At 42.9% G+C, this 14,530-nt stretch overlaps 2 protein-coding genes across 4 annotated transcripts in view; both read right to left on the bottom strand.

Moving 5' to 3' along the window:
* Positions 1-694: 694 nt before the first annotated feature.
* Positions 695-8,550, bottom strand: MED28 (mediator complex subunit 28). 3 transcript variants are annotated; one of them, XM_078446246.2, is made up of 5 exons: positions 8,363-8,550; positions 3,966-4,032; positions 3,181-3,293; positions 1,707-1,932; positions 695-861 (listed from the first exon to the last, which is right to left on the bottom strand). In XM_078446246.2, the coding sequence occupies exons 1-4, from the start codon at positions 8,510-8,512 to the stop codon at positions 1,735-1,737; spliced, it is 528 nt and encodes a 175-aa protein (XP_078302372.2). In that variant the 5' UTR covers positions 8,513-8,550; the 3' UTR covers positions 695-861; positions 1,707-1,734. The 3 variants fall into 3 exon arrangements, with proteins under 3 accessions (XP_078302372.2, XP_078302373.2, XP_060511349.3); XM_078446247.2 differs by having other exon boundaries at positions 695-858; XM_060655366.3 differs by lacking the exon at positions 695-861 and having other exon boundaries at positions 1,474-1,932; positions 8,363-8,549.
* A 3,160-nt stretch (positions 8,551-11,710) lies between these two features.
* Positions 11,711-14,530, bottom strand: part of LAP3 (leucine aminopeptidase 3) — a 29,426-nt gene continuing 26,606 nt past the window's right edge. The window contains exons 12-13 of the mRNA XM_060655367.3: positions 12,965-13,074; positions 11,711-12,266 (exon numbers count right to left, since the gene is read on the bottom strand). Of these exons, the coding sequence (XP_060511350.1) occupies positions 12,077-12,266; positions 12,965-13,074 (300 nt within the window). The 3' untranslated portion in view covers positions 11,711-12,076. The remainder of the gene's footprint in view (positions 12,267-12,964; positions 13,075-14,530) is intronic.

Below are 14,530 nucleotides of genomic sequence, written 5' to 3'. Positions count from 1 at the left end.
AACGTTAAAAAAAAAAAAATTTTTTTTTAATTAAAAAAAACAAAAAAGAAATCTAAAGCTGCCAATCAGAGCTTCGAATTGGCATGAAGTGACCAGGTTAACAACCCTGAGGTCATATATTGTGAGTAAAACCTTTTTTTAAAAGCTCTGTTTAACCTATACTGAGGGGATTTGTTAGCCTCAGGCTGTGTACCCCACACATGGGCACACAAACAAAAATGAGTAAAAAGTATTACACATAAAAAATAAATAATAAGTGGTCCCTGTACATTCAGTGAGGAACAATGCCTACTTCTAATGAGAGGCACTGAGACAGATGCAAATCACTAACCTCCACAAGGAGAACCATGCAAGGTTGGTAGAGAGAGAGGTAGTCCTGTGTCTTGGGGGGTGAGGCAGAAAGCATGCAGTGGCTTCAGGGACCAGATGGCATCAGACCAAACAACCATGAATGGATGGGTAGCAGTGTTATATAGGGAGGGCCTTCAAGGCTGAAGGAAATAAAACACTTCAGGACACTGAGTCACAGAAGTATTGCCTGTTCGGAAGACAATAGAGCATCTGTTTTGGGTAAAGAGATGTAATCTGATTAGATTGTAAACAACGAGAAAGGAAAATCTCATCCAAGGAGAACCACACACAATGCCGGTCTGTATTTCTCAACGGCAGCTCAACAGAGAATCTCATTGGCCCATGTAACCAACAAGAGGGTAAAATGTCTTCCCAAATGCTGAGATCCCATGATCTTCGAGGATGGTGAGTGGCTGAGAGTCACCTGCAGCCCATTCTCCATCCCAAGACCCCAGTCCCTTGGAATCAATGTCACTCATTAGCAAGATCCTTCCTTAATGAGAAATTCTGCTACAAAAAAAAAAAACAGAAACAAAAACAACACAAGCACACAAAACTGAAAGTGAAAAGAGATAACCAACCATAGCAAGCTTTAACCTCTCATACTGCGCGTATACCTCAACTGTTGTGCTGAGCACAAGGTCTACCCCCTTACTTAAAATGGATGCATCACTGCAGAACCTAACAATTTACCATATCACTGCTCTTGCTACACACCCCCACCCCAAAAGTGAAAAAAACACCACACAAAATATAAACTTACCCCAAATAAAAGTCAACATCAACTTAAGGATCCTATGTATTAATACTACACTAACTTAGGATATGATAGTCCTTTCAACCTATTTACAAAATACCCTCATTTTGAGAGCTCTGGAAGCCTTATGGACATTGCTGCATTAGATTCCTCTTCTTGAGGTAATTCAAAGTCTTAAAATATGCAAATTTACCTATTTTACTATATTACCATTGAGGGGTAATTGTTATAAAAGGTCTACAACCAAAATCCTCATCCTCTGATTCTCAGATCAAATCATACAAACTTTTCTCTTCATAAGCTAATCTAAAATTGGAAACACAAAAAGACTTAGTCATAAAAAAAATACAAAGAAACATAAAAAGGAATCTGTAAGTGGCATCATATTAACAGCCTAAACTTTGCTAAAGACAAAAATTTACTTGATCTACCAAAACCATTTTATAAAGTACTCAAGAAAAGATGTTTATCAAACTAGGGGAACGTTTTAGGTGAGACCATCAAACAAAAATCATCTCATTCTTTGGCAAAGAGTTCTTCCAAAATGTCACGTCCACAAGAAGTGATGTTTGTCAAAACTGTGCCCAGGCTGACTCACACCAGATCCCCTTCAGGCCCGCTTTGAGTCAGCTTTGCTTCATGGGTGCAGGGATGTTAGCAGACGCCTGCTCGAGGTAGGCCAAGGAGCCCTGAGGGATTTCGGCTGGCTTTTTGTGCTGCGCGTTGATGTCCTCCAGCACCTGCTGCCAATGCCTCAGTTTTGTCAAGTGCTTCTGGACCAGAGCATCCTTCCGCTGCAATTCATTCCTTAGTTCTGAGACATCCTACAAACAAAGACGATTAAGTCAGGGCAAACTCATGAAAAATGAAAATAGTTCCTGATTAGGTAAGAGCACTAAGAAGTAAACTCAAAGAGAATCAATTCAACCTTTGTACATCCAACACTCTGCTTGGCTCCTCTATCCGAGTAATACACAGCAACTCCTCTAATGGAAGATGCTGCGTAACGCTGGGAGCTTTTACTTTTCATTTTCTTTTAATAAGTAATACAGACGTTCCAGTATTCCAAAGTACCAAAGGGCAGGCAAAGAAAATCAGGCTCTTTCCCAACCTGATCCCCAGGCACCCAGTATTTCTGTCCAAAGGTCACTGCTGAGAATCTGAAACATATGTTAACAACCGTTTAAAAGAGTCCACACCACTATTCTATCAGTTTGGGCTGAAGTGTTAAAATCTCATCTTCAAGAGCTTTTTAAATGAATACCAGCATTGTAATTCTTTATGAAGGCCTGGCATTGAACACACCTATGTTCTCAGTCAAGTACCAAATCAGGAAATGCTCTGACATAATAAATTATAAGAGTATCATCTTATCATTCACATTCTCATCAGCTGATATCAATTAATAAAAAGAAGGTTTTCATTTAATTCAGCAGCTTGTGGGAGTAGTTACTTCAAACAGTACCAAAAAACAATCATGTCCATTTAGTGTTTCTCATCAGGGGCATGACTGGTCTCTTGGGCAAGACAATTCTCTCTTCCACACTGCATGGGGCAGGCTTTGGCCCAACACACTAAATGCCAATGAAGCTTCCCAGTCATCATGGCAACTCCAACACATTTCCAAATGCCCCAGTTTCAAACAACTGAGATAAATGAAACCCTGAGTCTCAAGGAACCTGGGACAGAACATTTAAATTTTGATTCCTTGAACAAAACTTGAGCCCTTCCTCTGTGTAAGGCAGCTGGGGATACACACAAATCAGTTTCTGTCCAAAATGAACTTATCATCTATATTAATGACTTTTCAACCTTTTTCAAGCAGCAGAACCTTTTCTTTAAGAGAAGTCATCCAGCAAATGAAACTCTGTTTGAAGCCCAGCCTTCCACCTCCACCCCTGGCTCCACTACTTGCCCAACTTGTCGTGAACACTGACATCTAGCAACATGTGTATTCAATCTGTAAAGCCTACTATAACTCATGGGAAAAGGGTGTATCTCATTTAAAGCACAGATGGAATCCTGACCATATGTGCTCTTCCTGAAAGTTGAAGAGAAAGTTGAGTTCATACCTCTTTGATAACTTGCTCTGGTTTCTGGACAGATAACTGCAATCTTTTTTGTAGGAAAAAACATTCTGTCTGTCTTGCAATATCCAGAAATTTCTGGATACACTGATCAACACCTTATAAAAAAAGACCAAAATATTAAGAAAAACACTAGACACATATATCGTCCTCATAAATGAACAGTCAAAAATATCAAAACAGCACCTTCCCAAAGATGTAATCTGGAATTTTAATTCTGACAACAGAAATACTGACTCCCAACCCCCATGTGTTAACCAACATTAAATAGCAGATAATTTGCGTTTACATAAGGTTAATGAGACCTCAGCACAACACAAAAGTTCTTCTGAGGAAAGACAATCCTGACATCCAGCAATTAGAATCATGACTTCCAGTTAAAATGTAACATGTAAAATATAGTAAAAAACAATCAGAAACAGAGGTTGCTTCTTGGGACAGAACTTGGGCAAAGTCAGGGAAACACAAGAGACTTTTCTCTGTAACACCTTCAAAAAATAATCAAAACTTATTTTTTTAAAAAAACAGCACGCACTGTTGGTTATTACTGTCCTATACAATATGGACAGCACATTATAACTAGCTCATTATGAGTGTGACATGTCAGTTGATAAACCGAACAAAGAACCAGCAGTATATAGAAATGACTGCATAAATCTCATTCACTGGAAAAGTTCTCTAAGGATACAAACAAAACTGTGAAGTGTAAAATAAGCAATCAGGAATCTTGCTGAAGGCAAGAACGTGGTCTACAAAGAGTGAATTCTTACCAGTTCTAATTTCCTCCTGATCTGTGCCATTGACATAGTCCTGACTCACAAGAGAAGCAAAGCAAGCCTGTGTGATTCAAACATATAAGAAAAAATGTCATTCACATGTCAAAAATACTACTTCAGAGTAACAACTTCTCTTGAAGTTATTCAATGAGTTGACACAGTCTGGGTTTACACATTAGCTGACAAGATATCCTGCTAATGAAATAACTTGGTAAACTAAGTCCATGAGACACATGGAGGGAGAGCCTCCAAATGAGGCAGCTGGTATTTGCAAGCATCGCAACCAGGCCTCTCTCCTGCCACTCGCCCCTTTCACCAGGATCCCATTCCATACCAGAGCCTGGGCCCCTGGTCCAACTCCACTTAAAGCCCCTCCCTCTGATGCTTACATGAATTGTACCATCACCCTATTAGGGCTCAGATAAATCCTTACCTCCTCAGAGAGGCCATCTCTCTCTACTCTTTTGAAATGGCTCGCTCTATCCTCATGGCCAGCTTTATTGTTTTTCATACGGTTAACGGACATCATTCCATTCTTCTAGTCCATTATCAGTTGTCCCCTGCCAGCAGGTGGGAATTTTGCATATCTTGTTCTCATACTCCTAGAGCAGGAATACTGCTCGGCACTAAGTGGGTGCTCACTAAATACACGTTAATGACAGACGGGACAACCTAAGAGCTTGCTATCACATGGGTAAACAAGTCCGAGAGAATTTCTCTCAAGGGGCACTGATCTAGAGGAATACATGATTCAGCCAAGCACTTCTGTGCACAGGAAACCATCAGGAAATGCATAAAGAGGTCTATCACAGGGCAGTGGGATCAGAAACAGAATGGGAGAGCTGGTGGGGAGCAGTGGTCAGAAAGGAAGCCTCAGGGCGTCTGGGTGGCTCAGTCAGTTAAGCGTCTGACTCCTGATTTCTGCACATGTCATGATCTCGCAGTTTTAGAGATGGAGCCCCGTGGGCAGCTCTGTGCCAGCAGCACAGAGCCTGTTTGAGATTCTGTCTCCCTCTCTCTCTCTCCCTCCCGACGCTTGTGCCTTCTTTCTCAAAATACATAAATGGAAGGAAGGAAGGAAGGAAGGAAGGAAGGAAGGAAGGAAAAAAGGAAGGAAGGAAGGAAGGAGGGAAGGAAAGAAGGAAGGAAGGAAAGAAGGAAAGAAGGAAACCTCAGGAAAGCACAGCCCCACCAGCAGTGAGCAAAGTACACTGGTGTGAGGCAGGCATATCTGGGCCCAAATTTAGGCCATCACCCACATGTGAGGGCCCTTCGGGAAGCAACAAATCTGCTGCCAGAAGTTTCCCCTATTTGATTTATAGAGAAAAATCACAGGATTCCTCCTGGGAAATCCCTGTAACACCTCAAGAAATCCGAAAAACAAATTGCCCATTCTGTGTATTACATGGAAAGATGACGCCTGTTGGAATTGGGGTATGCCTAGGGCACATCTGCTCTGTGAAACCTGTGGGTACTGGAAAACATCCCACCCAGGAGGCCAACCAGGCAAACCAATCAACAATGGTGGAGCTGCTCCCTCACAACCAGCAGGGCCACCAGGCATAGTGAAATTTGATCTCAGGAATTTTCGCTCCCTCTTCCCTCTTTAAAAAAAAAAAAAGGAAGAAGAAATCAGGGGCCCCTGGATGGCTCAGTTGGTTAAACATCAGACTTGGGCTCAGGTCACGATCTCATGGTTCGTGAGTTTGAGCCCCGACATGGGGTCTCTACTGTCAGCATGGAGCCTGCTTCAGATCCTCTGTCCCACTCTCTCTCCCCTGCTCTCATGCTCTCAAAAATAAACAAACATTAAAAAAAATTTAAAAATTATACATACAGGTCTTCACAGACAGGTGAGCAGTTGTATGGAGAAATGTGTGGTAGTCTATAAAAAGAATATGCTTGGGGCGCCTGGGTGGCTCAGTCGGTTGAGTGTCCGACTTCAGCTCAGGTCATGGTCTCAGAGTTCATGGGTTTGAGCCCTGCGTCTGGCTCTGTGCTGACAGCTCAGAGCCTGGAGTCTCCTTTGGATTCTGTGTCTCCCTCTCTCTCTGCCCCTCCTCCTCTCACACTGTGTGTCTGTCTCTCTCTCAAAAATAAACATTAAAAAAATTTAAAAAATAATTAAAAAAAAAAAGAATATGCTTCTTAGAAGTATGCGTAGGGAGGCACCTGGGTGGCTCAGCCAGTTGAGTGTCTGTCCAACTCTTGGTTTCAGCTCAGGTCATGATCTCAGGGTTTGCGGGTTTGAGCCCTGCATCAAGCTCTGCACTGACAGCACAGAGCCTGCTTAGGATTCTCTCTCCTTCTTTCACTGCCCCTCCCCCATGTGCATGCATGCTCTCTTTCTCTCTCAAAACAAATAAAAAAAAAAACAACTTTAGAAGTATGCGTAGGATGGACAGTAGGGAGGCCCAAGTAATAGTCCTCATTTGCACAAGCCAAGGGGTTGGCTTTGGGCAAGTAATTTCTCCTCTGAGCCTCAGTTTCTCCATTCATAAAAGGAGAGGATGGTCTCCAAGACTTCCTCCCACAAGAATGCATGATCTCAACAAACTCATTACATTGAAGAGCATTTACTGAGCAACTAGAATGAGAAAACTAGAGACCTAAAGGGAGAGCCCCCAAATAGAAACGAAAAGTGGGCAAGCAGGTGCCATGAACCACTGCAGGTTACAAAACAGAGGCCCACACAGACCACAGTGAAATGAAAAGGAAATGAAAATGTGGCCTTTGAGCAAAGTCCTGAGAAGACCAGATGGGTGATCATGCAGCAGCAGAGAGCCAGCCCAGGTCGCACCACTCACTCCCTGTCACCTGGCTTTGTCTGAACGCCCTTTTGGGTTTCACATTCCCTGGGAAGTGCCTTTGGCAGCCACACCCATGTGTGCTCTCAGAGTACCCCGGGTTTTCTTCTACCAGAGCACTGATCCCCCAACACAGCAACTGCCTGCCACTCATCTGTTTCTTCCACCCGGCGGCTGTCTTGAGTTCCTTGATGGCAAGGACTGTTTTCTCTGTATTCTAAGCACCAAAGACAGGGCCACAACAGGCTCCTTCACTGTTTGACAAATATCCATCAAAGCTATTGCTACCTGCTGCCATTGTATTAGCACTGATGGGAGAATGAAGGACAGATCCATTGGGGAAGTGATGCGGGACTTGGGAGAAGGCAGCTGGAAACCCAAAGGGAAAACAAACAGCACATGCAGAAGGAGTCTTAAGTGCCTAGAAGGAAGAGAAAGTTGGAATGAAGCAGAAAGCTGAACATGCAGAGCTGGGAAGACCACAGTAACCTTTTGGCTTTAACTCAAGAGTGACAGCATTAGGACGCTGGTGGTTGGCTCTGGCCAAGACATCTACAGGGCCAGTCTTTCAACAAGCTCTCATGACTGACAGCCACCTCACCTCAACGCTAAATGCTGCTCTAAAGCTTACCAAACCCCTTCCTTTCTGGCTTGGTACCACTGCAAAAGCATCTCATTCTCCTCCCAGATAGATCTGGATATCCTTCAAATCAGTTCGTTATCTCCAAACTTTTCAATGTACGCTCCCCAGTAAAAACATTTTTGCCCATGCAGCCCCAGTAACACAGTCATTTACAAACCATATTCATGTTCTACTCTGCTATTACACATAGTATAAAACTCACACGACTAGGATTTAAAATGTGGAAAAGGGGCCTGCACTTATAAGTTCTTTGATTTCCGCACAATAATGGCTCATCTTTCACTTTAGGGACCACTGGAAACCATCTTATTTTTAAGCACTAACTTATTTTTACCTCTCCTTTGTCTACTACCACTCCCCATTTTCCAACTTCTAGAGCAGAACTCGGTTTGGGTCATCCCTGCCTCCCTCGCTCCCTAACCCCCAGCTTTCCTTCTCCCCCTCCCCCCTCTCCTAGTACCAACTTCCGCACAGCAACTTTTACGTAAGTCCATTTCATCTCCAAGAGTCCATTACTTCAGGGCCGTTGAAGGGTGCAGCCCAGCGGAAAGGAACAGGACGTAGCAGTGTGTCGTTACCCTTCATAGATCCACCAGTACCCTACACGCAGGGATGCGGGGAAGAGCGCTCAGGGATGGTGCCAAGAAAGAGTAAAACGGGAACCACCGACTGGGAACCTAGAAGGGTCCAAGGCTGGGGGTGGGCAAACTTGAAGTCCACGTGCTTCCAGAAACAAAGTCTAGGTCTCCGCCAGCAGACCTGCGCACACTTCCGGCCACCACTCAAAGTGGACATTAAAGCAAGTAACTTACGTTCTCTGAGCCTCTTCCCCGATCTGGAAGACTGTCGCGAGCATCACTGAAAGGGGCAAACTGCCCAGGTGCAGCTTAGGTTTCAGGTAAGAAAGGAGGCTGGGAACGGACGCCGCAGTCTCATCTTACCTCAAAAGAGGACTCCAACTCGTCCACCAACGTACTGTTAGAAGTTCTCGGAGGGCCTGGCGCTGCCTGAAGAAGCGAAGCCTGGCCCCTGGAGTCTCCGGGATGTCCAGGCGGCTGTCCGGAGAACATACCTCCCAGCGGCGCCGCCATTTCTGAAAGGGCGGGCAGGAGGCCCACTGCGCCTGCGCAGGAGCTGGCGCCCGCGGGTCACGGGGCACGCACGGTCACGTGACACCGCAGGCCGCCGCGGGCTTCCGTCGAGCTCCAGGGAAAGCGTAGGTTTGGTGGCATCTCCCTTTTCTTCTCGGCCAGTAGGCAGCCAGACTTTTAGTGACCTTAACTGAAAGCTTTGACCGCATTTGACGCAGTTGTGGGAGTGGAGAATTCAGTGACTACGATGGAGCGAGCCCTTCTCCAGGAGTCAGGATACTCCTGTGCAAATCCCGCCTTTGCCCTTAAGATTTGGAAGGACTTTGGCCAAAGCTTCTCTCTACGGGCTGAGGTTACCCGTTGGTAAGAAGGAGGGAGGCGCCCCTTTATTCCACAGTTACCGAGCGTTTACTGTGTACCTATGACTAATCTAGTCAGTGTGGGCAGGGCGGGAACAAACTGGCAAAGTTACGCCTACATTTTCTGTGCGGAGAGACCGGTAACAAAAACATTAACATTGTTCAGGCTCCCTGTGTGCCTGGCATTGTTCACCTTAGATATGTATAGTTAATTAAAGCCACTATGCTAATGTCTTTCAGTAACTTGCTTTTTAACACTTATTTATCTTTTCAGAAGCTAAGTGTTTGTCCCATTATATTTAATTTCACAGTTTTCCAGCACATTTATTCTTGGTCCTAGACTCTGTTTACTCTGGGATTTTAACAGTCACCCCAAGTCTCTGTTCTCGTGGAGTTCACTACTGTTTTTGTGGGAGAGAGAGACACATATATAGCAATATCATGTAGAGATAAGTGTTTTAAAAAAATGAAACCCGGTAAGAATATGCATAGTGATGGATTTGAGATGGGTGGCTGGAGAGGTCCTCTCAGAGATCCTGCGCTAGAGTGACAAAAGCAAAAATTTACATAGAAAAATCTTTCTAGACGGGGGCAGGGGTGCCTGATGAAAGAAACTGCCTGGCATATTTAAGGAACCACAGAAAGGCCAGTAGGGCTGGAGCGAGGGAGGCAGGGCACAAGTAACCAGAAAAAGCAGAGGCTCCCCTTTGTGAATCAGGTCTCAGATCAAAAGTCATCTTCTCAGTGTCCATCAAAATTAGCCCCACACGCCCAGCCACTTCACCCTGCTTAATTTTCTTTACAACATTTAAGCATCACCTGAAATGACCTTGTTCATTGTCCTTCATTAGCAAAAGTCACCAGACACATGTGCACCAACAGGAATGCAAGCTCCATGAGATCAGGGCCTGCCTGTCTTGTGTACCTGTACTCTCAACACCCAAAACTGCCTGGCATGTTTGTTGACTGAACAAAAATATAACACCATCATGGAACTAGTGGACTCCAGCAGTTCCCAAACTCTTTTTGGGTCTTAAGACCCCTTTATGCCTCTACAATATTGCTGAGTACGACAAACATTTTTGTTTGTATGGGTTGTCAGTATTCAATTAAAACTTAGAATAGGTAAAATATCTATTAAAACAGAATTTAAAATATTTATTTAAAAATAAACCAGTTAATGTTACCATCAATGTTTTAATATATATAACTTTTATAAAACAAAAAAAACCCATCGGAACAATGGGAATCACTTCACTTTTTTGCAAAAGTAAAAGACTTTAACGCTTCCCATCCTCATGTGGTCTCCAACCCCAACAGCCACCTGGGACCGTGAGAGAGACTTGAGGCTGGGGGGGGTGATTCGCATTTCCCAGTCTGGATATCCAGCCGCCATGGATGGGGCCGCTTCAGTTTGGGGGTTCTCTACTTCAGCTACCACGTAACACTATCACATTCTAAACCACTACTGTTTTGGCGTGCAGCGCAGCCATGCCTAGACCTCCCTGATAGACATGGGTAATACCACCTGCCTCAGAGCGTGGTTCTGAGACGAGCGAAGGGTTTGTGAAATACCTGGCAGCCAGATGCATGTGCAATGACAGCTAAATTTCATCTCAGCCAGACTAGATAAGCACATGAATCCAGGGCTAAGTCATGCTTTTTGGATCCCACGCTCTAATAAACATGAGAGTTGTCGTTCCTCTCTTTATAAAATGCCTTCGATAGAAAGCTTTCTATCAAATCCCTGCTTCACCTTCTGAGTCACCTTAGAAGAAACCGAAATGCTTCTAGTTTCCCTTCACAAGGTGGTGGTTCCACCTTTTTCCATCTTTCCTGACAAAGTACCTTCTGGACATGGATAGTCAGGGGTACCTGTGTTTACTCACTATTCCTGCATGATTTTAATGCTAACAACACAAATGTGCATTCCCATACCCATTCCCTCTCTATAAACCACTTAAGACACATAACATCCTCTTACATGTCACATTTCTTAAATATTAAAAACAACTCCAATAAACATGTTTTCTGTCAAATGTTCAGTCTTAAGAAAAAAGGTATAGATAGATCCAATTCATGGGTAACTTGTTCACCTAGATACAAAAGTAAAAAAGAGGAGAGGTTTGTTCTATCCTAAATCAGCACAAGTAGAATTTTGTTGATTGGTTGTAGTCCCAGGTGATAAGCAATACTCTACCCATGAACATTCCTTTTATTGGTGGTGGGTTTTTTTTTAATGTTTATTTTTGAGAGAGACACACACACAGTGTGAGTGGAGGAGGGGCAGAGAGAGAGGGAGACACAGAACCTGAAGCGGGCTCCAGGCGCTGCGCTGTCAGCACAGAGCCCAATGCCGGGCACGAACCCACGAACCATGAGATCATGACCTGAGCTGAAGTCAAACGTTCAACCGACTGAGCCACCCAGGTGCCCCTCTTGGTCTGGTTTCTTCACTTAAATATATTCCACATCTATTCAAGCCACCGTATTGACAGAAAGCACTACAGTGTAATAAACAATTAACAATGCCAGCTCTGGAGAGAGGCCCCCTAGTGTTTAATCTCTGCTTTCCCACTTACTAGCTTGGTGACATTGTTGGCACGTTATTAACCCTCCCTCTGGTGCCTCATTTTCCTCATCTGTAATCTGGGGATAATAGTACCTACCTCACCAACTGATAAGCTCATCACTGAGTGCTCTAAAGTGATCATTAACATTGGAGAAAATACTGTATCACCATGCCCCAACTTACTTAGTTCACATAACACAGCCAGAAGAGACAAGTTGTAATTGTCACTGAGTTGACAGTAATACAGAATACCAGAGCCACACCAGCGAGCATAAAAAGTTGGATTTATTTTTTCTGACAAGTACATAGGAACCTTTAGTTTGTTCCTAGCATCACAAATCTAAAATACATTTTGCTCCTCACTTAAAAACATCTACTCTGAAAATCAGGTAGTTTTTCAACATGTAATCATTTATAGAATATCTTAAAAGTCATTGCCAAGCAAGATTATTAGCTTTACCTTTATAAATCTCTACATAAAACGGAAAAAAATCAAGATAATCAAATTTTCTTTTGTTCTACATTTTTAAATACCATCCCTTGTTTCTTTTAAGATTTTCATCCATTCATTCAAAAATATTTTGAGGCTCAACTGCTCATTTAAGAGAACTGAAAAATTTTAGAGGATCTGAACTAAGCACTATCTTGACTGAAATGAAGCAAGAACTCTATCAGGGTCCTTGTGGGTCTCCCGGTCATGCCCTTCCGCAGATACGGAACCTCATCTTTGTTGGTCATCACACCTGCTATATCTAAATGTGCCCACTTAGGATGAGTCACAAATTCTTTCAGGAATGCTGCAGCCGTACATGCTCCTGCAGACCTGAAGAGAAAGACAAAAACCATTGTTTAATGCCATGTAAATGTGCACTGACCATTTCATTAAGATCCTCCATTCGTGCTAAGTAGCTCCTATGAGCAGACAGCAAAAGTCAAGCTTATGAGATCTACTAAGAACTTAACCCAGAAACCACTTTCAGAATATTTATTCTCAGACACAGCTTTAAGGTAAAGAATAAATTCCAGATTCCTCTTCCCCATGGTAATGAATTCACTTATTTTTCATCATTTTCCCTTACCATTTATTTAAAATAACTTTTAGGGGTGCCTGGGTTGCTCAGTTGGTTAAGCATCCAACTCTTGGTTTCAGCTCAGGTCATGATCTCATGGTTTTGTGGGTTTGAGCCCTGCTTCAGGCTCTGTGCTGGCATTGCAGAGCCTGTTTGGGATTCTCTCTCTGTGTGTGTCTCTCTCTCCCCTCTCCCCTTGCTCACGCTGTCTCTCTCCAAATAAATAAATAAACTTAAAAAAATAAAATAACTTTTAGATTTGAAAACATACAAAATTTTGAGAACCAGTTGGAAAACACCTTGAAAATTAAAGACATTAGGAATTAGTGCTTATGAACACTGCATCAAAAGAAAATTGGCTACATTTTTCTGTGAAAGGGCACAAAATTAAAGTGATCATTTTGGTAACCAATGATTATAAAGGCGTACTTTTATAGCTCATTTTACATACCTGTATTTTCCAATGTTATTGACATCAGCAAGTTGGCAGTCTACAACTTGTCTTGTATAATGCTCAAAGAGAGGCATCCTCCAGACACGGTCCCCTGTTTCAATGCTGGCCTAGAGAAGAAATAGGTACAATAGAAGACTGCATGAAGTAGGTTCTGGTTAAATTCATGGCACTGATGTATTCAGTGCAGGAAAGAAAGAACTGTTCTCTCTGACCTATTACTCTAAAACAGGAAACTATACAACCAGGTCCAGAATCATTTCAGTTAATTCAATGATTTACTTAAGAATTATAAAAGAAACCAGGAATGTTGTAAAATGTCCCACAAATTTGTAGGATATCTGCTAAAACCATCAAATATGGATTTCAATTTACAATAATCTGGTATCCAGCAGTACATCCAGGCTTTGTGGGACTGATTAGGGGGAAACAGTCTTCGTGATGCTCATCACCTCAGTGTGCTGGGGAAAGACATGTCTGAAACTGCACCACTGAAGACCAGAGCCTAAGACAAGGTGAGCTTATTGAGCTTATTCATTCACATAATCAAAACCACACCCGTTCACATTCACCATTTACTGAATCGCTACAGAGCACCGCCAGGTGTTGGGGATATAAAGAAATTTAGTGTCTGAGCCATCAGAGGGCTCAAAGGCTAGTAGGAGAACCAGATACACAGACAGTTTTAATACACTGTGGTCAGAAGTAAGACCCAAAAGTGGAAAGTCAGGAAGCGGCAACAGAAGCTGTTATTTTGAGACATGAGTAAATAGATGAATCAGCCCTAGGGTTGAAAGTGTCTGCCTCTGGGAAAACAGACTGTAGACTGTTGTAGATTGCTGACTGGGATTTAAATGTTTATACACATATAACTTTGATTTTTTTTAAAAAGAAGCTTATTCTGCACAGCAAAGGAAACAACCAACAAAACTAAAAGGCAACCAACGGAATGGGAAAAGATATTTGCAAATGACATATCGGACAAAGGGCTAGTATCCAAAATCTATAAAGAGCTCATCAAACTCCACACCCGAAAAACAAATAACCCAGTGAAGAAATGGGCAGAAAACATGAATAGACACTTCTCTAAAGAAGACATCCGGATGGCCAACAGGCACATGAAAAGATGTTCAACGTCATTCCTTATCAGGGAAATACAAATCAAAACCACACTCAGATATCACCTCACGCCAGTCAGAGTGGCCAAAATGAACAAATCAGGAGACTATAGATGCTGGAGAGGATGTGGAGAAACGGGAACCCTCTTGCACTGTTGGTGGGAATGCAAATTGGTGCAGCCGCTCTGGAAAGCAGTGTGGAGGTTCCTCAGAAAATTAAAAATAGACCTACCCTATGACCCAGCAATAGCACTGCTAGGAATTTATCCAAGGGATACAGGAGTACTGATGCATAGGGGCACTTGTACCCCAATGTTTATAGCAGCACTCTCAACAATAGCCAAATTATGGAAAGAGCCTAAATGTCCATCAACTGATGAATGGATAAAGAAACTGTGGTTTATATACACAATGGAATACTACGTGGCAATGAGAAAAAATGAAATAT

The sequence above is a fragment of the Panthera onca genome, chromosome B1 (assembly GCF_046562875.1).
Source record: "Panthera onca isolate mPanOnc1 chromosome B1, mPanOnc1 haplotype 2, whole genome shotgun sequence".
Classification (NCBI taxonomy): domain Eukaryota; kingdom Metazoa; phylum Chordata; class Mammalia; order Carnivora; family Felidae; genus Panthera; species Panthera onca.
This window is presented reverse-complemented; position numbering and strand designations above follow the sequence as displayed.